Here is a 25,071-nt window from a genome sequence, read left to right on the forward strand (position 1 = left end):
GTCTCTAGACTTTATCCTTGCACTATTAGACCTATTTGCACTACCACCATGACACACACTCTCATACTGAATCACAGGGTCAGTTCCTGCCCTGTCACTGCAAGCATCTCATGCTTATACATCCCTTAGTACATTCATGTGGATTTTTTATTTTTTATTTTATTTTATTTAGTATTTTTTATTTTATTGTCCATGCTATTCATGTGGATTTGCTTTTTTATCATCCTTTTTGTGATGTATGTGAATGTTGTGTGTGATGTCTGTAAGCTACTGGGACCTTGAAATTCCCCTTGAGGATCAATAAAGTATCTATCTATCTATCTATCTATCTATCTATCTATTCTCTTAAATCCTCAACTGTTTCAGCACCTTTCATACATTTCACTTAACATTGGTGTAACTATATTGCTTTTTAGCTTCAGAGAGATATAGAGACATGAAATTCAACTCTTTGATTCAACATTTTATTCACAGACAAATGGGTGAAATAAATAGAGGGGGGATGATTGTTGTCATACTAACAACTACTGTAATCACCTTCATCACCATACCATTTGAATCTGCAATACATTTACATCAGTCACTCTCAGTTAAATACATAAGTTAGAGTCAATAATTGGCATGTATTACATTAGTGTGGTTTCTAATTTCAATAATATTTCAGTTGTAGGGTAAGTTTTTATGCTTAATAACTTTAGCAAAGGAAATGTTCTTCATTCCAAGGCACGTCTCCTGACGTTCATGAGAAATATGCTGCTTTTCTGTACAAATCATCTTTAGTGTGATTAAAACAGGTCAAGTAGAAAATAAGTAGTGTTACAAATCAAAACCAGTTGGTAAAAACACAATCACAAATATAAAAATAAGAAACCATTCTACAGCAAGTTGCATATTGACATCATAAAAATCATAATAAAAAAACATTTTCCAGTGTTGTATTGCTTGGACTTTGGTCTTGAAACAGAAAGCGCAGCAAGCCGACTCCCTGTGTATATTTTCTTTAACTTTGATGGTATCTGTGTTACACTGAACTATTTCCCTATGCAAATCAATGCCTCAGTATCATTTCAGTGCAGTATATGATTGTATCTCATTAAACAGTTATAGTTTATCCTTCTAACCATGTTACTATTGACAGCTGGAGCAAAAAAGTTGACAGTCAGTCCACAAGTTTCGAAAAAGTTAAACATATACTATATAAAACTCAACGTCACGATTTCTGTGTTTAAGTGTTTAACAATGCCAGGACTACTGCAGGTGAAACATGTACATAGAGCTGGCTTTTTCACAATTAAACCTCCAAGGACCTTATTCCAAGTGACAAAGAAAAATGATATTTGTAGGCAGTGTGAAATTTAGCATTTTCAAATATAAAGTTCATGCCTCTGCTGCCTTTACGTGTGCTATGTTTGCATATAGCCATAGTAGCCTGGATTTGTGGTGTGGGGCTTTGAGGTCATTTGCATTATTTCCAGGTTTTTTTATTCATTTAATTTGTATCTACTGTAAAAGAAACGCCTATACTACCCTTGTGTCTGGACTTCAAATGCTTTGCACAGTACATCATATTCATAAACATTTGAAAACACAATTCTAAATCAAGTTTCCTAAACTGTCAACATTCAAAAATATGAGTGAATCTGGAGCTGGAGGCTAATACTCCCAGATGGACGAGTTCATTCCTGAGAAAATCTTCCTCCAGCTTCCCTTTGACAATTACAAGATGGTTTTCCAGCAACAACACATTTTTTAAGATGTGTTGTTTTTAATTTAATTAGCTCACATTCTTTAATATGCCCTTCAGTTAATTAAAGCAGATCATTGTCAAAAGTCAATTTATATTTAGGCTTTAGCCTCCAAACAATCTTTTGTATGTAAAAGTAAAAGAACAGTTAGAGCAGAACCAAGTTTCTCTGTTTCTGTCCATGTCTCTGGTACAACTGACTTGTAGTTTATCCATCTGGGTTTAAAAATGTAGTCAAGTACAAAAAAATATTATATTCGTAAAACTAATCAAAATAATCTTGGCAGAAATTTGCATATTCCATGAAGCAATGAAATGGATCCATAAAATAATATGGTGGTCTGCTGCAAAATATTAAACTAGATTAGTTCCTGCAGTAATCTTTACACCACACAAAGAAATGTAATCTCATCCTGTCATTTATACAGTAAGTGCTGGTAAAAGGTTTACTTTAAAATGTAATGACTGAGTGCCCTACTACACTTTGCATTTCATATTACAAATAAACCAACTTTATTTTTTAGTTTGTTAGAATCAATAAAATTGCTGCCAATAAAATGAAGAGTGTGGTAAAAAAAAAAGTTTCAGTCTATCTGAAAGGTATAAACTCATGTAGCATTCTTATTCATGCACTAGGCCAGTCAATCAAATACTGTGCTGGCAATGGTTACATTTTAAATGTCATACTTAATGCAAAAAAAATAATTACAGAAGTAGATGAGAAAAGTGATTTGTTTGTCAGTGTTTCAAAGAAGGCTGTTTGAAAAAGTAAAGGAGTGACAGGAAGTGATGTCATCATGCCTACCAGCTAATGTGGCTTCACAGCTTTACGGTCAGTTGGGATGGCTTTGCTGATGGCTGGCAGACATTTTCTCTTGGTCCACAGTTTGGTACACTGGTCAAAGCAAGTAAAAATGGTGACAACATGTTGAATGAAGTATTGGCAGCTTTTGTCCACACACAGGTTGAACAACAGTTCATAGTTCATTTGGTCACTTTAAAGTCAGAAATTGGTCTCGTCCATGATGATCACACATATATTGATCTCAGAGGTTAGTCTCATCCCAGGTTGGGTCGTTCATGTTCTTCAGAACTCTCCTGACAATCCTCTCCAGCTCTTTCCTCGCTCGCTGCTCCTCCTCCAGTGTCCTCTTCATCCTCTTGTTGTCCTGGAGATGTGAGACAAAAAAAGATGGGAGGAAAAGAGAGGAGAAAACAATAGAAGGAAGGAAGAAAAACAAGTGGAAAAGTGGAGGGGTGATATGAGATCATGTTTTGTTTGGACTATTTAAACAAGTATCTAGCTTGTGCAGTGACAGTCATTGTGGCTAAAAAAAACTAAACTCTTTGTTGATAATCTTTTATTGTTTATATTTTGTTTTATTTGCACTCTTTCCACTTTGTACTGCAACTGCTGCACAACAATTTCCCTCGGGATAAATAAAGTTTGATCTTATTGTATCCACTTAACCACATGATTCTAAGTATATACACACGTACACACAAGAAAAATAAATGAAAGAGATGCAACCATATGGAATTTTAGGGCTGATAACTAATATGAATCCCAATACCATTAGTCTTGCTAATGTGAAGGGATTCACGCTGACTTCTGCCTTTATGTCCTTAAGAATCCAACACATTTTAAGAGATGTGGTTTAACATTTACATACAGCTAGCTTTCGTTTTTAGCATAAAAATCCACTTTTAGCCATATGAGCTCTGTAAGGCTGTGTAAAGTAGTTGACTGTGGGCATAGCAATTGATAGCATCATATATCTGCAAAGTTACGTTGTGTTTGTTTATCAGGTGTTTTGTTAAATTGCTTGGCTGCGTCTCTTACTTGTGGGTTTTGATGCACTTATGGCAATGAGCAATGTCATTGTCGACTATTTGCAGAAATGCCATTACTAGTACAACAATAACAACAGTATCTATCAAAGGATAATATATCAGCCACCAATATATTTTGCATCCCTAATTGATAATGCAGATATGTATTTGATCACATTAATAGCAACTTCCTGGGGACCCTCTGGAAACCCCTTCAATACCTCTATGGGTTGTTGGACCTACGTTTTAACTCTATAAAGTGGGACATATAAACAGGAAACTGATGATAATGACAAGTCTGGGTTAGTAATAAAAAAAAAAGTAAACTGAAGACTTACCTGTTTGAGTCCCTGGACCTCATCTTTCAGACTGTACACAGTGTCCACCAGACTCCTGCAGGAACAGAATAGCTCTACTGTAACACACACACTGACTGAGAGTGATACACCACTGACTGAATCATCCTCGCTTCTCATGTTCATATCGTGGTTTGGGTCTCTGTGACTTCTTTGAAATTTCGTATATAGTATGTTTTTATCTTGTTTAGCTCATGTTAAACTGATGTAATATGTTTATTTCACTGTGACACTCAGCCACCCCTGCATACATGTAGTGAATGCCTACAGGTTTTCATTTGATATTTGGTAAGTTTCCACTTACTGTGTGCTGTCTTATTGTGTGTTCAGTAGCCACCATTTTCTATATTTGTATTGTATCTTTTCATCCTTCTATTTACTGCTGCAGCAGGTCTTTGTCCCCACTATCATTATCACTATGTGGGACCACTATCAAAGCCTAACTTATCTGCCTTAGTGCACATTAAGTATGCTGTACATAAAGACACACCTTCATCTCTCCTCTCTCACCTCTCCTCCACTACTGTTTGTCCATTGCTCCTGGTCTCCTCCACTATAATCTTCTCCTCCTCTGGGAACAACATCTGTACATCCTTCCTGCTGGAGCCTGATTGAACCGGGACAACAGTGTAAGTTATTAACCCTGCGTGATGCACAAACACATGACATGTGCACACAAACATACATTTTAACATCAAAACAAACACACATCCAGCCATTAAATATACTGTACTATGGGGTATATGATTACTGAAGCTATACTCATGGGGACGCCCGCAGGCTCATTCACAAAGACACACAGCAGGTGAAAGGTTTGGGAAGATATATAAATATATACGTCTATCCCTAGTTGAAAGCTAGCTGGTTCACTGGCGTGCCAGTGGTTTGCAACACCGATATCTTACGAGAAAATGAGGCAGTCCTGTAACTATGGGCGGTCCAGAGACTGTCATAATCCGAGTCCTCTGACTGGTCAGAACAAGGCAGGTTGCTGGGGAAACCAGCGACGGTGAGGCTGGTGTCAGCGAGTACATGGTTGTGCATGAGGTCAGTTCCTTGCCAGGCTGTACAATAAAGTAACCAGCAGTAGATGGGGTTTCAACAAACCAAATTGAATGTTGGGGGGGATGATATAAACCATAATGGATAAAGGATGAGGGTTTGGGAAAAACCATATTGTAGTTGTAAACAGTAATTTAAAAAATCAAAAACAAATATGAGATTTGAACCAAATGCAACCAGAAATAAAATGTTAGATTTAAGGAAACAAAGGTAAGACACCATTCAGAATAAAAGGAGGATGAATGAAGTAGTTCATGGAAAACAGTGTTTGGAGGATGAGGAAAGCAGAGCAGTGGATGGAAGACATAAAAAGAGAAGAGAGAGAAAAATATTGTTAGATCTGATAGTAGAGTACAAACTGGTGGTTATCAGTAAGACAGCTAGCAGTGAATGAGTATGCCGATTTGTGTGTCTACTCACTGGAGTTGAGCGTCTGTCGTGTCTTAGCGCTGGTACAGTAGGCCTCAATCACTTTCAGTATCTGAGCGTCCTCCTCTAGAGCTGCTGTACCTGAGACACAAGGACAGGGCAGAAGGACAGGTGAGATGGTGGGGATATGAAAGTGTTCATTCTGTGCCTAGAATGGACCAGTTGCTGTGAAATTTAAAGCAAACTTTACAAGTTGAATTAAAGTTTATTATAACCGATAATGTTGAATAAATCAAATGCTAATGGACTAATGTAACTGCAGCAAACATTGCAGTTATTTCAGCAGTGTTTGGTTCTTGACAGCAGACAGATTTATATTATATTATTTATATTATTTACCATTACCCAACATAATTGGTAAGTTGTAAATTGAGCCCTTATGTTTTTGATAATTTAAAGTAACAAAAGCCTGTGTAGAGCCAATAGAGATACCTGTTATGTTGCACCAAGGCATTTAAAGAACATTTCCAACACGTTTTTAACAGTTTATGGGCACATTTTCCCTTCACCGTCGAAGTGGGGTGTCTCAGTTGCTGAGTTTGCTGAGTTGGATACTTACTTTTTCTGACAGTTAAGTCCTCTTCTGAAGGTTTCCTCTCTGGCTTCCTCTTAGGGAGCAGCTTCTTCATGTTCTTAGGACTCTTACTCATATCCTACAAACAAAGACACAGACATATGTAAAATAGGAATGTAGCTCCAATTTCAATTTACCAGGAATAAGAAAACTATAAATGCTTGGGATAAGGTCAAGGGAAAGAATTTGGAGAAAAAAAATCAAACTGTTCCCTGTCTTCCTAAAAACGTCCCTTAACACTAGAAAGGCCCACGGTTAAAAATGTACCCATCTGGCATTTTTAAATGCATGTAACTCTGTTATTATAAAACCCCTTCATCTCTCAGTCCAAGCCTTTTCCTGAAATTGGTTTATGAATCATCTAGTGAGTTATGGGGGGTGTGGTATAAAAAGAAAATGAAAATATGATCATTTATTCTTAAAACCGCCAGCGTGTCATTTGTACCAGCACTGTATATTGCTGCGCTCAGCATTCACAACACGGCGGGTCGCCTAGCAACGCGTATTGTTTACATGTCTTTTGACAAGGCGGCTGCTTAATGACAAGCGAGAGCAAGCTGGACTTGGACATGAGTGAAAGAGAATCAGATCGGACAGATCAATGACCCGTCATTTTCATCAGATGAGGAATCTTCATTTGAGGACGAAGAGCGCCCAGCTTGCCCATATCATCGCAGCACAGCAGCAGACGCTGATGGGACAGGTGCCTCAGTTACAGTCAAGCAATAACGTTACACATCCTAGTTAGACGTAACTCGTGTAGCAGTTTCTAATGTTAGCTTACTGCACTAGCTAAAGTAATTATAAATATTCATGTTCTTTAGTGTCAGCTCAACCAATACGAGATGGAAGTGTCTACAACCGGGAGCACGGGCAGTCACAGCCTGTGTGTGTGTGTGTGTGTGTGTGTGTGTGTGTGTGTGTGTGTGTGTGTGTGTGTGTGTGTGTTTGATCTGTGATGAAAGAGCCTAAAAGCCATGAACTGACTTTGAAGTCGTACTTATTGTTTAAAAAAAAAAATATTATTAAAATATATTAAATATTAACCGCTCTGCAGTTTTAGGAGTAAATGGAATGCTGGCCTTTCTAGTGTTAAGAACCCTGTAGGTCCCCAGATCCCACTTTGAGCAACACATTTTATAATGCCAGTGTGCAGCACCTCCTTGAAGCAGAGAGCAGCCGAGGGCCGGAGTGGAGGTGCAGGGCGAAGGCAGCTCAGGCTCCAGGGTTTAGGGGTACTCGGTGGCTCCAGGGGCCCCCACATCGGGCTGCTGCTGAGGGCCGTCCCATATGAAGAGGGATGAGGAAGGGTGTGGTAGGTGTGTCCAATGCTCCCTCCACGAGACTCTGAGTGTCTGGAGGGAGTGGCGGGTTGAGAGGGCAACTAGGAAAGCAGAGGAGACGTTATAGATAACAGAAAAGGAAAGAGAGACGGATACTGTATGAGGGCAATGAAGTAGATGAAGATCAACTGACTAACTGGTTAATTGTGACTTACTGTGTGACACACGGACTGAGGCTTGTGCAAGTGTGTGTGAGCAGCCGACGTGTGTGTGTGTTTGGTGAGAAGGTCCAGCCAGTCCAGTAGATCTTTCTGACTGTTACATGCCACCTGCATCCGATCACACTGGCCACCTGAAAAACACACACAAAAAAAAAAAGTTTAAATGTACAGATAAACAGGCAGAGGTCACACAGACACACAGTTGTTTCATATCTATATATAACGGCAAGCTTTCACACAAACCTTTTCTTCTTCTATTAAACTCCATTCTTGACTTTGGGTGAAATGTCTTGACGTAGTGTCAATTTTTAGTGTCTTTTTAACAGTATTCAGGAGTTTTCTTACTTGAGTGACACTGTTGCTTGTAAAATACTCTATAGACTCCATTATATAGGAGTGCAAATGTAAGCACAGTCGATAGGAACCAAATTCCACTTTTTACCCTTCAGGTATCCAGTGTAAAGATGCTCAAATCAGGCTGATGTGATCTTGTCATTAACAATTAAAATGGAAAGGTCCACTAGCTAAATTATAATAAGGGCTGACCGGATATTTCAAAAGCATTCTTCAGGTTTTCTCCATCTTCTATTCTGGAGATGAGCATTCCTGACAGTGGCATCTTTCCCTATAGAGACACACAGAATCACACAATGTGTAAATCAGTGGACAAGAGACCAAACCACATTTGTATGCTGCCGAGAATGATAGTATGAGTGCTTTTAAACGTAATTTTAGTTAAATCTAATGTACTGTAACCATACCTGGAAGATGAATCCACTCATTCTCAGGCTGGCAGAGAGCATGAGCAGAGTGTGAGGGAAGAGGACGAGGTAGCGTTCATTTGACTCCTGAAAAACGAACAAAAAATACCTTTTACGTACTCTTATGTGGTCGCCTTAAATGAACAGTCTTGTGTCTTCATTTGGGTCTGAACGCAACCTCAGTGTATGTCCACATGACACCTGTTTAGTTCAATTGTTTGGAGGTTCTGATGAGTACCTGACAGTTCTGCGTGTGGACTGTGGCCTGGGACATTTGGAGAACAGGGCCGAGAGTTCTGATGTCATCCCCCTCCCAGTTTCTGATTGGCTCTGTTAAAATCTGCAACTCCAGGTCCTTCTTCTTCCTCACCTCCTGGCACCGAGCCTGAACACACACAGACGCATTCAAAGGCACATACACATTCACATTCACACGCACAAACACTCTAATCAACACAGTTTCTCTGTTGCCCGTTAGTTGGTATGATTACACATAAATGTCAGGAAACTGATTAACTTAAACACAAACTACTGCAAGTAATCCTTCAGCAAAATAACAAATAAAGGCATGCCTGTCAAACTGTTTAAGAATGATTTTATTCAGGTTCACATCATATCCCTCATTTCTATACTACATTGGCAGTTACCAGCAAAAGTTCTTGATTTGGCTGTTTTAAGAATACACGCTGATGTTTTATAAATGTTAAATATGTGCTGCGATAGGTGCTAGTGACTGTGAAACTGGAAATACTTTCAAAGCAAAGCATATTTAAGACAGCTTGAAGTGTGATCAGCCACAAGTAAGTATAAGTATCAATCTAACTCATTTACATGAGTATGTGTATTTGTATCTTACTGCAAAGCTTTTAAAGTCCATCATTGAAGCAATGAGATCAGCTCTGTCAGGGTGTTGGTCCTAAGACAAAGACAAAGGGAAAGAAAAAAACAAACGTGAACTCATTGAAAAAAATGTTTTCTTTCCAATATCATGCATGGAGATTAACATCCTGGCAAGTTCTGGTTTAGAAGAAAAATGACCAATGTTCACACAGTTCATTGCTATGTTATTTAATATCTCTCTTTATCTGTACATTTGAAAAGCAGAAAGCAAATGTCAATTAGCTTATTGGGTTTATTTGGATAACAGTCAGGTAGGTTCAAGCTAACCTCCATATGTCTGTCCAGTTCTTTCAGCAGCGTCGGGTATCTCTCCAGTCTGGTGAAGGGTTTACTCAGACTAGTGGTCAGAGTGAGGATCCCAGGAGCGGACGCCCCTTTTGACTCCATGTACTCCCCCAGTTCCTCGCTGTGATGCACACACACACACACACACACACAAAATATATATTAACATACATTTGGAACAAACACACAAGAAAAATACACACACATGCCTGCAAACACAACATATCTCAGACTGTACCTGTGTTGCGTGAGTACATTGACTGCAAACGGGTGGTTGGAGCAGTAGGCCACATAGATGATCTTCATCTGGGGCATCAGATTCAGGAAGAACCCCCCGATCCTCTGCTGGTTCTCTGGGAGTCTACACACACAAATGACATGTTAGACATAACACCTGCCAGTGCCACTGTTGGCATTTATGTAATCAAACATAAAGATAATAGATGATAATTACGGGGCATCAGCTAGTCTTCAGGGATTTAAAATGGTGGTGGTGGAGGTGGTGATGGCGCAGTGGATATAACACGTGCCTTTGGTGTGGGAGATCTGGGTTTAATTCCCACTGCGATACATCAACCAATGTGTCCCTGAGCAAGACACTTAACCCCTAGTTGCTCCAGAGGCGTGCGACCTCTGACATATAGCAATTGTAATTGCTCTCTTTGGATAAAAGCGTCAGCTAAATGACATGTAATGTAATGTTAAATGTGTATAATGAATGTAATACAGAGGAAAAATCTAATAAATCATATACATTTGGAATCTCTACATTTACATCAAGGCTGCTTTTAAGAACATAAAGGTTCTTCTTCAGCATAACTGATCATTTGGTGGCAAACATCAAATAGTTAACCGTACCCACCAAATATGTAATAGTTGGTCAGTTTTGTCTGTTTGTTGATGAGATTTTAAGATTTTAATTACACATTTTACAACTTTAAAAAGACACCTGCTGTATCTCACTGGACTACAACTACACAGGGCTCAGAGAAACAGACTTTTACCTTAGTCTACCACTAGATGTCTCTGTGGCTTTAATAACTGCCTACATTACTGTTAGCTCCAATAACAGGTCTGAGCTTCAGTTTGACTGCACCCCTCCTTTTTAAAGCAAAGCCCGAGGATGTATTGTAAGTTAAACAGGATGTTAGCATGAGCAGTTCATTGGGGTTTTGTGCAGGTTTCAGAGAGCCAAGTTAAAGACTCTATAAGAGCTTTTATTCCTACCTACTAATTGATTTATTGTTTGGTCTGTAACCTGTCAGAAGATAATGAGAAATCAGTGTAGTCCAAGGAGTAATCTTCAAATGTCTTGTTTTGTCTGACTTGTCTGATATGCACACACTTCACAGAATGTTTGGTCAATTTGATTGAAAATAGTTCATTACAGTACAGTACAGTAATTTTCTTTTGATTACTGTCGATGGATTAATCATTTGAACTCTCCTTTTAACCATGATCTGTACAGAAGCCATTTAGGTGTGCCACATAATGCAATTAAACCTGCCGGTTAATGTATCATGGTGAAAATACTATATTAGTGCACTGACTTTGTATGCTCCTCCAAAGACTGAACCAACATCTGCTGAAAGGTTGAGATCTCCTCCAGATTTCCCTGAATGTGACTGATGTCAACACTGCTGAGTCTGCAAAACAGATGAGAGGAGAGGAGAGAAGAGGAGAGAAGAGGAGCGGAGAGGAGAGGAGACATTCATATTTTAATATATAACATATCAAAAATAGCTAAATTAGGCTAGTCAATCCAAGAAGGATATGAATTCATGCTTGCATGAAATCCAATCAAAATGGATCACTGACGTTTTGAAGAAAAGGCTGGTATACATTACTATTACTATTACTTGCCAAGCTCCAATATATAGGGATAGTAATTCATGCATTTTTTATTATGCATATAATATACAGTATATGCATGTTCTTATACTCTGTAAAATTTGAAGGATTATATTGGTATTGCAATAGATATGCTAGTGTGTGTGTGTACCGCTACCTCTAAAATCTGACTCTGTTGAATAAAACAATAAAAAGTGTAAAAATAACTCTACTTGTCTGTGGGATGAAGTGAGCGCAGGTAGGAGCCCAGGAGACTCTGTAGCTCCCTCGAATATTCACTCTCTGCTTCCAGGATGTTTTGTAGGACCTGACAGAGACATGAACCAAAAAAACACAGGGACTTTTATATTAATTAAAGTAAGCAATATAAAGAATAAGTAATGAAAAAGGATGCATTTGCCCATACAAAATCCCTATTCCCATAACATATATCTTATAGATGAAAATATTTCCTGTGCACCAGGTATGCAAGGCTTGAAGCTACTTATCATTTGCAATTATTATCACAGTGGAAAATATTCATATTTTAGAGTAGTAAGTCCAACTTGGAAAATATAATGCGTAAATAGACTCTTCTTTTGCTTATTAGCAGGAGATGTATTTTGTAATAATGAATTGTTGCATTTTATACACGTTGCTGTGTCTCCCCTCAGGTCTGGAGGTAGTAAAATGTTGAAGCAGCTCCAATTATTTATCTATAATACATTTGTATGTATTGATTTTTTATTTAAACAAAGAATGATATGTAAGAGGCCACAGTGAGGATGCCAGTGCAGGCATTCGCAACAAGAATGTGGTGCAAACGTTGATATTTTTCAAACTTGAAATACAAGCGTGGCCTTTGACAAACTATGGACAAAGAAAAAAGCCTAAAGCCTGAATCTTCTACTTATACAAGCTTCTGTTCCGTCCATTAGAAGAAAGAGAAAAACTTTTTTATTTATATAGTTTTGTTTTGCCTTTCTGTCTGGGAACAGCTTAGACTTCAGGCAGGGACGGTGAGTGTGTCAGGTACCCCAACCGAAGATGGACTGTCTAAAGACACTGCAAAGCTGGCTGCATTATTGAAAGACACACATTCACACACTCACACACTCACTGGCAGAAGCCAACCCTGGGGCAAGGCTGCCCCAGAAACCACTGAGATGGAAGAAATAACCTACATTACATCTGCTGCACTCTGACACACGCACACACACACACACACACACACACACAAACACACACACACACACACACAGACACACACACACACACACACACACACACACACACACAAACATTTACTCACTCACACAGGGGTGCCATTCAGGGTCCACACATGATCAAATACACACGCACAAACACAGCTACACAATCATTAATTGGATGTGCGGATGAAAAATAATTGATTGTACAAAAGCAGGCTCACATGTGAGAACTATCTGTTAATTCAATTCACTCCATCAGTCTAACCAGGAGAGATAGAAAGCATACACAAAGGAGATATTTATTGTTTATTTATTTGGGTAATGATATCTTCAGTATTCATTACCAAGAAGTCTAACATGTACCCTGAACTAAACCTAGAATGACCTAATACAAATTCAAAATCGTAATTACAGTCCTAACCTTTAAGCTATTCTGGTAGAAGTGAGAGCTGGTAGATTTCCTTCCTGTTTCCATGATTGTGACAACATTTGGTCATCATAAAAAAAACAGGGCATTTTTTAGTCACACATGCATACAGACACAGAGTTTCTTAAGAGTATGATGCTCACCACATTGTAGTAGGTCTTACTGATGATGGTGGTGTCAAAACCTTTGGGGGGGCTTTTCAGTGTCCCAGACTTTGGCTTGTCTGATGTCTTGTCTAAAAAGAGATAGAAGGAGAGAACAATTCAAAGACCAGATGGACACTATAACAAGGTTTAAGCAAGTTACATTAAATTACAGTAAAAAAACGGCTCCTTTACTATATGAAGTTCTAACTGCAGGGCAATGCTGTGTACATATAGTCTACAAAATGTAGGACAACCAATGATTGAATGCTTTACTTTACTGACTCCACAATGTAATTTCACTGTCCTGGTTATTTTTTTTTACAACATTGTTTAGCCAATAACAGCGCATGCTGTCATATCCTTCAGTTCACTATTGTCCTTTGCAGACATTGCAATGTAAAGCCAGAAGACTAACAAGCATTTATTTTTATTTTTTTTGATAATGGGAAGCTAAATGCACTTTTTAGACTTACCTCACTGACTAGAGGAAGTAAACTACAATCATGATGAGGTATTCTTTGCTTAGCTTTTCTTTTGATGATAAGACTAATCTTGGTCTTGGAGCAGAAGCAAAAGAAGGTCCAAAGACTACTGTATAACCTATAGTTCTTTGCTTTTCATGTGTAGTCTCAATTACAATGATTTATTGTTGTTAGTAAACCAAGATGACATGCACGTGCAGCCTCCTATCTCAGACATCATACTCCCACTCCCACTGGCCATATGCATTTACTGCCATTCCTCAGTGCGCCAATATCATGGTCATTGTTTTCTGCTGTAAGCTTTAATTTAGGAAGTTCCTTCCTATATAACAGCTCAGGCACTTCCTGTCTTTGTGTGCATGTGGCGCTTCCTTCCTTAGTTCCTGCCTTCCCTCCTTCAGAAAGCAACACAACCAACCAACACAATCAAACCACGAGGATATGGCTCTCACAAGCACAGGAGGCAGCAGTTAACAGCCTGTACAGTGACAAACTCATCAATCCTAAAAATGTAACAAATAAGACAAACACCCTACAGATAGTGCTCTACCTTAAGTCTGTACACCAAGTACAAACACAGCATTATCAGCAACATTACCTGGTGAAAAGAATGATTAAATAAGCTTAAAAGGCCTCATCTTCTCTCAAGGTATCCACACACTTCTCGATATGAATTCCATGAAAGTAATGCCTTCAAACCTTAAATTATTAAAAGCCTTAATCCCTCTTTTCTATGCAGGACTTCACTTCTGTGTTTTAAGAGTCGCCTTGTCAGTTTGGAGAGTTTGGAGAGTTTGCAATGCCGGTAAAGCCGTTGCAAGTGTGGGTACACTTTTCAAAACTACTGTTTTTACTATTTCTTTTTTGGTATTACAGAGGGAAAGTACCGCAAAAAGGTACCGTTGGGTACCGGAACCGGATTTCAGCTACCAGTAATGTGAACGGTACCCAACCCTTCTTGCCTGGGCCACATCTCTACGTGCTATAGCAGCCTCTCCAGCAGGCTGTGTAGGCTCCCTCCTTCCCCTGCCCAGGCCACATCGCTACCTGGATGTGTGATGGCTAGACAGAAAAAAGGGGACACGCCGGATCTCTACATGAGCCACAGCTGAGCCGCGACTGATTGAACCGCGCTTGTAGTTATAGTTCCGAAGAAAAAGAGCTGCACCCACCGCTTCCTTTCAGCTCCCGTACATAGTTACTGGGGAACCACCCAGAATTGCCGTTGAACGAGCCTTCCCACCAGCCCCCATCCTCCTGCCGGCTCACACTGATGATGTCGCCCTTGGAGAAAGAGAGTTCGTCCTCATTGGTCTGCTGGAAAGGAAAGCGCGCCTTGAACAGCACGTGGCCACACCCACTGCCCTCTGACATGTCCTGAGGAAGAGGAGAATAAGAGCTGACTGAATCTGTGAGTTTTCATAACAGACTAATATCAGTTTTGTACATCTAACCCTAGTCAGTGTTTGACTACTGTCAGTAACTCACCAGGCTGCGGTACTGAGGCTGCAGGACTTTTGAGGAGCGACTCTGAGTGTTCAGAGAGTCAAATGACTTGATCCTCAAGTGTGAGGAGAGCGGCACACACACACTGTCTTCAGAAACACCTAAATCTGCACACAGCGGTTCAATTAATAGTAACTAAAATTCATTATAAACCCTGGTAAGATAATTATACTAATACTAACAATAAACCTAGAGCATTTATCAAAATAATATTATAAAGTACAAAGTTGCATATAATACTAATACTTACACATTTAGAACTGCTTTTAATAATAATGTGCTATATATAATATAAACTTTTAAACTTTAAACTCTTAGAGAAGAGTCCCGCACACTGACCATTACGCAAGCAATAATTTATTTAGAAAAATACAACGTTTCGGTCTCAGACCTTCATCAGGTAAATTCACACATTCACCTCAACCATAGCCTTAAATAGTTTGGTTGACTAACCAGGACCAATCAGGTCCGGCGGACCGTCCGACGGACCGTGAACAGGAAAAGGCAGAAAAAATGCCACTCAGTACATTTAAAAACAATGGATAATCAGACCAGTTATGTTATAGACTCATAATCAATGCATTGTCATTAGCCCAATATTTTTCTACTCTTAATCAGAGAGGACACAGTCCATTCAAAAGTGGATCATTACATTGGTTAAATTACATTATAACAGTCCATATGCACCTGTACAATGAATAGTTCCTGAGGATAAACTAATAAGGAAAAAAGGAAGAAACAACAAACAAGGAAAAAACATCAAATTAGCATAACATGATATTGAGATTAAATTCATCATTAAGGCCTTTTGGCGATAGGGTCTGCAAAGTAAATATCCAATATGCCTCGCGTCTTTTTAGTAGCAAGTCGTGGTTGCCCCCCCTTTTTGGAAGACTGACTTGTTCAATGCCACAAAAACGCAATGATGTCATGCTTATGACAAAAAAAAATAAACTTTAAACTCTAAACGTTTATATTAGAGCACTAGCAATAAAAACTAAGTCAAATAATGGAAAAATTAAAAGACTGCAAACTTAAAACGTGTGCCTTAAAAAAAAAGAAACAAATCATTACTAACACATAAACACAATAATCCTACCTTCAGTAGCTTTGTTGAGGGCAACCAAGGAGTTTAGGACCTTGGAGAAGTTCAGTCCCTGCAGGAGGTCATTGACCTCAAAAGGCTAAAGCGGAGGAAACCAAATAAAGAATATAAAATCATTTTTAAAACAGCAATAAAACAATGAGGAGTTTGAGACAGAGGAGAAAAGAAAAAAAATCATCTTGCATCAGTGCTCATTACAAATATACATAATGAAAACATATGTCAGCCAAAAAATGAAGAAATGCTGAGTTTAGTGGGGGTTTACATCCCTGCTCCTACTGCAGTCTGGAGCAGGATTACTCAAAGTCTGAGCTTCCTCTTGTAATCTCCCCATCACACACACACACACACACACACACACACACACACACACACACACACACACACACACACACACATACATACACACGCAGTCATAATCGAAATACCTCTGAAGCCCCTAATCTTGTGTATACTGTACACTGACTGACTTCTACATTTTCAAGGTGTGAAGGTAAGCAATGTGGGGCATGAAAGTCATAGCTGAAACATTGTGATTTAAAAACATATTTTACATGAAATGCCCATGGGTAAATTCTGAGAGCAGCCAGAAATAGTTGAACATAAGATTTACTAAATCCTAAATCTGCTATTCTTTACCGATTGGGTCTCTTTAATCTAATGATAAAACTACACAGTTCTTTAATTTAGTCCTCCTTGAACGCACTTGGCCTGATTTATATACACAGGCTGATTAGTAGTCAGGGCAGTATGGGCCCAACAGTTAACACATACTTTCATCTCTCCCACTGGCATTGGGCCAAGATACCATATGAGGCTTTCTATGCACTGCTGCATTAGAAATGTACCAGTGCTAAGGTTGCATTTGTACACATTTTAGGTATTTAGCTGCCGCGCTTCCACTACAATAATGTATCAATGAAAATGATCAATAGAGAAATCTGACACTAAGAACCACATGCAGAGTGTCAGCAACAAAGAGAGGCACTTGCAGACAGATCTCATACCTCACTAATGGAGAAAACGTGCAGTAGATATTGAACTATTAGATAGATTGGTCCCCGAAAGAATTTGGTAGATTTTACGTTTGTCTTTGTTAATTATCATGAAGTAAACAAGGATCACAACTGGCTCAATAAGACACAGGACATCTCTGCTGCTAATGTCTAATCAGAGTCCAGTATTATGAAGTGTTACATTCCTCTAATTCCACATAATGCATTATTTGTCATGAAGATTATTTGTTCATCTTTAGGAACAATTTAGTTTTACTGCACTTGAAAATGTAATTTTAAAGAGAAGTGTCTTTACTTTCACATTGTACTTAATAAAGTAAAACCTGCTTTGAATGTATACATCTTGGAATTAAAATTGAAATTGTTTTCATGAAATGAGTGTCTTCTTAAAGTTAATATAAACACAATTTGACAGTAAAGCTGCTAAAATTAGAAACCACATAAATGCAGTTCCATCTTGCAGGTTATAGTGAAAAGCCTCTCTCATGCAGCTGTTAGAAGCACATAATCACAGCATGCTTAAAACAAACGCCTGTTATTGGTCAAACAGCTTACCTGATAACAGGGAGCGCTTGATTTAATGCGGCAGAGACGGTACTCTAAATGCACAGAATCAATATTCCACACGATTAACTTTAATCAATAGCAGAAGCCAAATTTATGACCTGATTAACTGTTTAGCTGAGAACTCAACCACACTCATACTGGCACTTGCTGTCCACTCTGTAATCCTGCTCTATTGGACCGACCGTTCTCTGCTTGTCCGAAGAGTGTCTGGGAGAATTACTATGCTGATGTCAGTCAGGCAGCTGGTAATGGAGGCCTTGGCTTCCAGCAACATGGCTGACATGCCTCTAATCAACCTGATTGGAATATCCACTGACTGCCTGACGTGTTGCATTGTGTCAGCCCACCCTTCTCTCCTCTATTTCATCTTTTCATACTCTTTACATTTCTCCTTTACCACAGATTCATGATTCTGTTTAAAGCCATCCCTCTCACTACGTACTGACTTGGCTTTAAAGGGACATCAAAATCATTTTCAAGTCTGGAGCAAAACCTTGTTATAGGTCTACATCCCAGGACTCGTGTGTTGCATAATCTGCTCTTTTCCATTATGATTATATGGCTTTTTCCCTGGCTAAGATCAATAGTGTGTGTGTGTGTGTGTGTGTGTGTGTGTGTGTGTGTGTGTGTGTGTGTGTGTGTCAGTTTGTACCACACTACTCACTACCCCTTTCTACACACCCACTGTGGGGCAGGATATAACCTGGCTTGACACATGCACACACCCTACTATGTGTTTTTGAGCTCTGATAACAATACAGATATTATTTTAAATAAACATGCCAACAGTCAAAGAGCATTTAAATGTGTATACTAACAAATAAATAAGTGCCAGCTCTTCCCTACTTATCAGCTCAACCAAATCACATTTTGTATGAACACGTGGCAATCAGAAGATTGAGGGTACACATCCCTTTGTGGTTGAAACCTCCAATATCATTTGAGGAATCATGGTGGTGGCCAGCAAGTAAACACAAGAATACAAGCAATCCTTACTGCTACATGTAACTTGATACAAAGTTTGAGATAACAGAGAGTATTTTGCTCTGCAGAAATACACATAAGAATGTGGGAATCAATTCCACAACTCTCACATGTAAACCGAGCCATCTAATTCCCCTCCACAGAAGTTAACTTGGAAGGTAGTCACACCTGACTAAACATCCAAAACTGGTCCAATTTAGTTTTTTCTGTCCCTGTAAACACACTGTAAAGCGTTAAATCATTTCATTTTTTAACAGTATATATATATATATATATATATATATATATATATATATATATATATATATATAACAGCTATACAGTAAATGGTGGGTTTATAAGTAAACAGCCAGGGTTGGAAATAAGCACCAGCCACCAGGCAAATGCTGGTAAAATATGCCAGTGCCTGCTAGATTTTCTTCACTCACTAACCAAAAAAACCCCTCTAGCATAGAAGGTGGTCCTACCTGACTAAAGATCGAAAACTGGTCCAATTTTGTTTTTCTTGATTAATTATGTTGGCTGGTTTGCTGGCTAGTTCTCTCAGCTGGTTAGAGTGTGGTGCTAACCTGGAATCCAGACACAAGCACACCTTACTACTTCCAGGCACAAGCACACAACCTACTATTTGTTTCTGAACTCTGATTGACAATACAGATATTGTTTTAGATAAACATGCCATGATGCCAACCAAACATGAAGAATTTGTACGTGATTTACTAGCAATTAAAGCCATCAGTTCCAACTTATAAAACCTTTATAAAGGGTGACTTATAAGAAGGTAGTACCAATTTTGTAACACTGGCTATAGTGTCTATTATGAATCACTCATTGGATGTCACCTTTGTATACCACTATATTAATGTGGTGAGATGTTTGAATGGCTAAGAAATAAACATTTAATTAGTTTTTAAAAAAAAAAAGTCAAATTAACTAGACAGAGACACAGTATTTGTAATGGTATTACTCATTTTCATGGAAAATCTGAAAAAGAAATTCCCACCACGTTAAGCTCTAACCAGGTTGCTAGTGGGTAGGCTAACGTTACACCTGTTGCTCGTGCCATTAACAGTAGTAACGGCTGGGCAGTATAAAAGACTTCTGATAAACAGCAGGGTTTTAAAAGATGGTATAAATAATAAATAGGTTTATATGAGGTAATCTGTTTTCTAGACTTCATAACGTTACTGTGTAAGTGCATCAATAAATACATTATTAATATGTTAACTCACCTCCACACCGAAAGCCCCGCAGCCTTTAATAAACTCGGTAATGTTCCTCTGACACTCGTTGTCGCCCCTCGGTTCCTGAAAAAACTACACACAAAAAGAGACTAAATAAGCTTCAAATATTCACACGAAATATTAATAAACTGCTAATGAATGTGTTAAAGCTTTTTTTTTAAGCATGAAAATAATCGTATTTCAGGCGCTGCTAGTGTACTTGGAGCTTACCAATATCAAGCTCGCTAAAATAAATTTGCTAAACTTCCGGTTTCAACTTTCAAACTAAGGCATTACTTGAGAGACTTTTTCATACATTTTGTGTTTAAAAATGGACTTTCGATAAAAGTTACATTTACCATTATGCTATTGCATTTAGTAAGTAGATACCTATGTGTTGTGATCTAGGGTATCTTTATTTTTTCAATTACTTCTGAGTGATCGAGTTTTTAATGTTGTCCTCCAATTTACATCATTTGTCATATCTGCCAAAAGCCATTAGGAAAAAACTCAGCTACAAAATATATAACTTAGAATGAAGTCTGATGCCGTCACTAAAGTGGACCAGCTATGGCAAAGCTGTTCCTAAAGGAGGTAAAATAAACAGTAAGGGGTGCCCTTATTTTGAAAGAAGCAGTGCCTCACTCTGTGTTGTAGTTGTAGTTAACAGAGGTAGGCTACTTTGATAAAGATCTACAATCTCATAGGGAAGTTGGATAAGTCAAAGGAGGATATGACGTTGACAGGTTGGTCCAGAGAGAGAGAGAGAGAGAGAGAGAGAGAGAGAGAGAGAGAGAGAGAGAGAGAGAAATAAATTATTATAAATCATATTATATTTTTTTGACAACAAACTCTAAATTCTTGTCAATAATGGCAATTGGGATGTTGTAGGCTATTGCTTATTTTAAGGCCGTGATTTGTAAACACTAGGCTACACTAGAACTCTTAAAACATTTTACTGTGAACACAATTAATAGGCTACATTGATGAATAAATAGCCTCATCATAATTGGGGTTATTTATTCATTAAGGAAGCTAGCTATAGCTAACGTTTCTATGTTATATTGTTTTTCATGTTTTTATAAAGCCTACTATATATATATATATATATATATATATATTCAATGGGTTGTTTTATTCTTCCATCGTCCTCTATCCCTCCATCCACTTACTTTGTCCACCGTCCCGGGTCGGAGTCGCTCCAGCAGCCTGCACAGCACCGCTCCATCCTGCAGAGACGCCTGGAGGAAAGCCTCTGGATCCGAGATGCTTTTCTTGGGAGACTCTAGGACCCCCAGTGTTATGAGCCACGTTACCGTCTGTTCGGCCGAATTCATGACTTGATCTTTAATGTCATAAAACAACAGCAGCAGCAACAACAACAGCAGCAGCAGCAGCAGTGTCCGCGCTATCCTACTTGTGGTCAGTCCAAAATAAGACAGGAGGGTCAGCCCCGCCTTGTTTGAACATTACAGTCAACGCGCACTGGTTGGATCAGACAGGCTAAAAAAAAAAGTAAATGTGATAATGAGAAAGGTGGTCCCTTCCTTTAACCTTTAACGCTTTGTATTCTCTCTCTCTCTCTCTCTCTCTCTCTCTCTCTCTCTCTCTCTCTCTCTCTCTCTCTCTCTCTCTCTCTCTCTCTCTCATCACCTTTGCTTGTGTGCACAACTGTGTGAGCAGAACCAGAGTCAAAAGACTGTGACACGACTTCCTTTGACAGTTTTCAAATTAAAAGCATAAACTTGAGCTTGTGGGAAGTTTGTTTGCAGTTGACAGTCCTTTTGTATCATTACAATTTCTGTCTTTTTCTTTGTCCACTATTTTTATTTTATATGTTTTGGCAACGCAAATGTATTTACATGCAATGATAGCCTACAGTTGTAAGCATTGAAATTGAAATAAGAAAAATCTAAAATAAACTTAACTAGAATGACTAGTATGAATAGTTGGAATACAATATTGCCAAAGCATTAGTTGAAGTGTAGGTATGTAGCCTACAGGAGGCTACAATAAAGGTCTATCATTTAATTACAAAAGGCATAAGAAGGCGAAACAAAGCAAATTAAGTGTGTAGCCTACTATTGTTATCATACCATCCACAAAATCATTGTAAAATAAATCATGGATCGTTCATGGTGCCATAGTGTGTGTTTATATGTATTGTGTCAATCAATCAATGTTTTAAGTGATCATCTGAGTTTTTCTAAATCCCAAAATAAAATCTAAAAAAAACGTATTCAAGGGCCCTGATTCAATATCAAACAAGTCATTAATAATAATTGCGCTTACACAAAGGCATTAAATGTAATTGTCAACAGAATGGGTTTTGCAAAACCACTTTTTGTTTAGAAATGTATAAAAAATAATAATATGCCATCTGTAAATGTAAATGTATCTATTTCCTTTTCATGTGGCTATCATATCTCAATATCCATAAGGATCACAGATCTGGTCTGTTAGTCAGGGCTGCAATATTAGAATGATCCAAACCCAACTGCTTCATTGCAAATGTAATTGAATGACTTCTCTTTTCAGAACTTTAACATATTTTTTGTCAGTAATTTAAACTTTTACTTTGAAGACAAACCCGTCTTTTTTCCGTTTAAACACTTATGATGTTGTGATTGGTGAGTTTGACGCAGCACATCCCAGGACCGTCCGGTTGATGAACGGGCGATAACCACAGAGTCGATAGACGACGGGCTTCGTCTGATAAAGTCAGAGATTGAAATACACGATAACATTTCCAAATGCCTGTTAATGAAATGTATTTCTATATTCAGCAAGCCTGTCTATTTCCAGCAATATGTCGGGCAGATACATGCGGTACGCCGTACTCTATTAAAAAATCTGCACATTTAAAATATGGCTGATTTATCAACACGGTAATTTATGTAACCCATGCTTTAGTTACAGTTAGTCTCAATTATGTTTACCATTAAGTCTTAGTTTCGCCACGAGAGTAGCTCATTATTGTTCAGAAAAAGTCAGCAGTGGGGCTAAATTGTGCTAATGTGTAACTTGCGTTTTAAGCATAGACTGTTTAAGTCGACTTCTGTCTGTGACTGCAGGCCAGGGCCATGACCATAGGCCATGACATTAATAATTCATTTACTGAAAGCCTTTTGTTAATTGTGTCAAACTGGGCTGTGTCGCCCTCTGTTGGACAGTTTAGGTAATAGGTTTTGAACGGGAAAAAATTAAAACGGAACAACACACTAGAGATCTAGCTGGGATTCGAACCTGTGGACAAAATCTGCTTCTACATCATCTATATCACTATACTACACACCACTGAAATGAGTGTGTGATTTGTATCTATATATTGGACTTTTTAGTCTAAGTTAACACAGGTTAGAGAATAGAGAAATATACGCCCACGTTAACTGGGGATATCACAATTTAACATGGGCAAATGCAAGCCTCGAAACAGTAAAGTAGGTTCATCTTTGCCAAAACCTAACTGATGTACAACAAACTGGCATGACCCCACTCAACACTTTATTTTGTTTTTTCGGGATAAAAATGAAACACGTCAGTCATGCGCAAACATGATCATTTATCATTGTTGTTGTGGGCCATCTCATACGAAGAATGTGAAGGCCTATCTCAGCACAAACAGTCTCTTTCAACCTGTGCCACGAGTCAACTGATTATAGTTGTGTTTAATTTCATTAGACCCATATCAGGAATCTGAAACAGCAACATCTGAATGTTATCAAACTCTCTCAGTACATCGAAGTTTTGTAATCATATACCATAATGACCATTTTGTGTCGTCAAAGTAGGCCAACAAATGACGTGTGGGATAAATAAAAGTCAAACTCTGAGAAAATAAGCTTCATATGTTCTTCACTTCACAAATCACTAGACTTTTGCTGCAACTCACTTCATAACTTAACCGAGACTAAGATAACACTAAGTCGCCCGAGAGAAAACGAGGATCAGCACTTTACTGCAAAACATTCAATGGCAGATGGTCATAACAATAGTGTATAGGCTACCATAAGACAAAAATGCGATTCTGGGTCGACACAGACATACCCTAATATGGGTCTAATGAAATTAAATACAGCTATAATCAGTTGACTCGTGGCACAGGTTGAAAGAGACTGTTTGTGCTGAGATAGGCCTTCACATTCTTCGTATGAGATGGCCCACAACAACAATGATAAATGATCACGTTTGTGCATGACTGACGTGTTTCATTTTTACCCCCAAAACAGAATAAAGTGTTAAGTGGGGTCATGCCAGTTTGTTGTACAGACAAAGATGAACCTACTTTACTGTTTCGAGGCTTGCATTTGCCCATGTTAAATTGTGATATCACCAGTTAACATGGATGTATATTTCACTGGTGTGTAGTGTAGTGATATAGATGATGTAGAAGCTAATCTGTCAACTTTTTTTTATCCATGACATCCAAGGTTCGAATCCCAGCTAGATCTCTAGCGCCACACAGGGTTGGCTCAGTTAGTAGAGCAGGCGCACATATACATAGAGGTTTATTTCTCGACGCAGAGGTCCAGTGCTCGAGTCCGGCCTCTCTCTCCCCTTTCTCACCTAGCTGTCCTGTCAATTAAAGGCGGAAATACCCCCCAAAAAAAATCATCATTAAAAAAACCTTCCACTTTAAACAAATAATCGTTTGCAAGTAACATACTACAGCCTTTTACTCAAGTTAGATTCCTTACAGGGACACTGAAGAGTAATAAAGGATAGGTCAAAGCAAGAATAATATGGCGGTATAAGGAAATATAGATAAGAAGAAAAATTCATTGTATTGTAACTTTTGGTAAGACTCACTATAAACCCCTTAAACTATTGGAACTATCTAGTGATGTTTAAAAGTAGCCTATAAGCTACATGCAAAACTGAAAATACTGTTTCAGTATCATCATTTTTGTGACCTATTGTAGTCCTGTACTAGGTTTTTATTTTTTAATGTTTGAGTTGTTTGCTGTTGTGTACATACAGTATAGTTTCCAACACATACTGTATACCTTAATTTCTACTGACAAGAAACAAAGATACAGAGAGGAAAATTTGTCCTCAATACTAAAAACAGGGTTAGAAGGTACTATCAGACTAGTGATCTGCAACCAATATGCAATTCTGCAACA

The 25,071-nt window shown here is 38.4% G+C and overlaps 1 protein-coding gene across 2 annotated transcripts; it reads right to left on the minus strand.

Annotated features, from left to right (window-relative positions):
• Positions 1-442: 442 nt before the first annotated feature.
• Positions 443-21,444, minus strand: arhgef7b (Rho guanine nucleotide exchange factor (GEF) 7b). Of its 2 annotated transcripts, XM_078243652.1 has the most exons (22): positions 21,118-21,444; positions 19,955-20,038; positions 16,150-16,234; positions 15,033-15,157; positions 14,717-14,921; positions 13,060-13,151; positions 11,512-11,606; positions 10,999-11,094; positions 9,687-9,809; positions 9,431-9,569; positions 9,120-9,179; positions 8,502-8,648; positions 8,264-8,350; positions 8,049-8,127; positions 7,497-7,633; positions 7,158-7,382; positions 5,984-6,077; positions 5,416-5,505; positions 4,839-4,997; positions 4,444-4,540; positions 3,916-3,970; positions 443-2,913 (listed from the first exon to the last, which is right to left on the minus strand). In XM_078243652.1, the coding sequence occupies exons 1-22, from the start codon at positions 21,280-21,282 to the stop codon at positions 2,791-2,793; spliced, it is 2,562 nt and encodes an 853-aa protein (XP_078099778.1). In that variant the 5' UTR covers positions 21,283-21,444; the 3' UTR covers positions 443-2,790. The 2 variants fall into 2 exon arrangements, with proteins under 2 accessions (XP_078099778.1, XP_078099777.1); XM_078243651.1 differs by lacking the exon at positions 4,839-4,997.
• Between the last annotated feature and the right edge of the window lie 3,627 nt (positions 21,445-25,071).

This window comes from Sander vitreus, chromosome 24, assembly GCF_031162955.1.
Source record: "Sander vitreus isolate 19-12246 chromosome 24, sanVit1, whole genome shotgun sequence".
In the NCBI taxonomy this organism is placed as follows: Eukaryota; Metazoa; Chordata; class Actinopteri; order Perciformes; family Percidae; genus Sander; species Sander vitreus.

What these genes read in the sequence shown, in the direction of transcription:
- arhgef7b (XM_078243652.1), bottom strand. Translation starts at nt 21,282, where the DNA reads ATGAATTCGGCCGAACAGACGGTAACGTGGCTCATAACACTGGGGGTC. An exon ending in TCTTTGGAGGAGCATACAAA is followed by an intron (nt 9,810 to 10,998) that starts GTCAGTGCACTA and finishes TTGTGTGTGTAG; the next exon opens with ACTCCCAGAGAACCAGCAGA. An exon ending in CAAACAGTAGTGGAGGAGAG is followed by an intron (nt 3,971 to 4,443) that starts GTGAGAGAGGAG and finishes CTGTTCCTGCAG; the next exon opens with GAGTCTGGTGGACACTGTGT.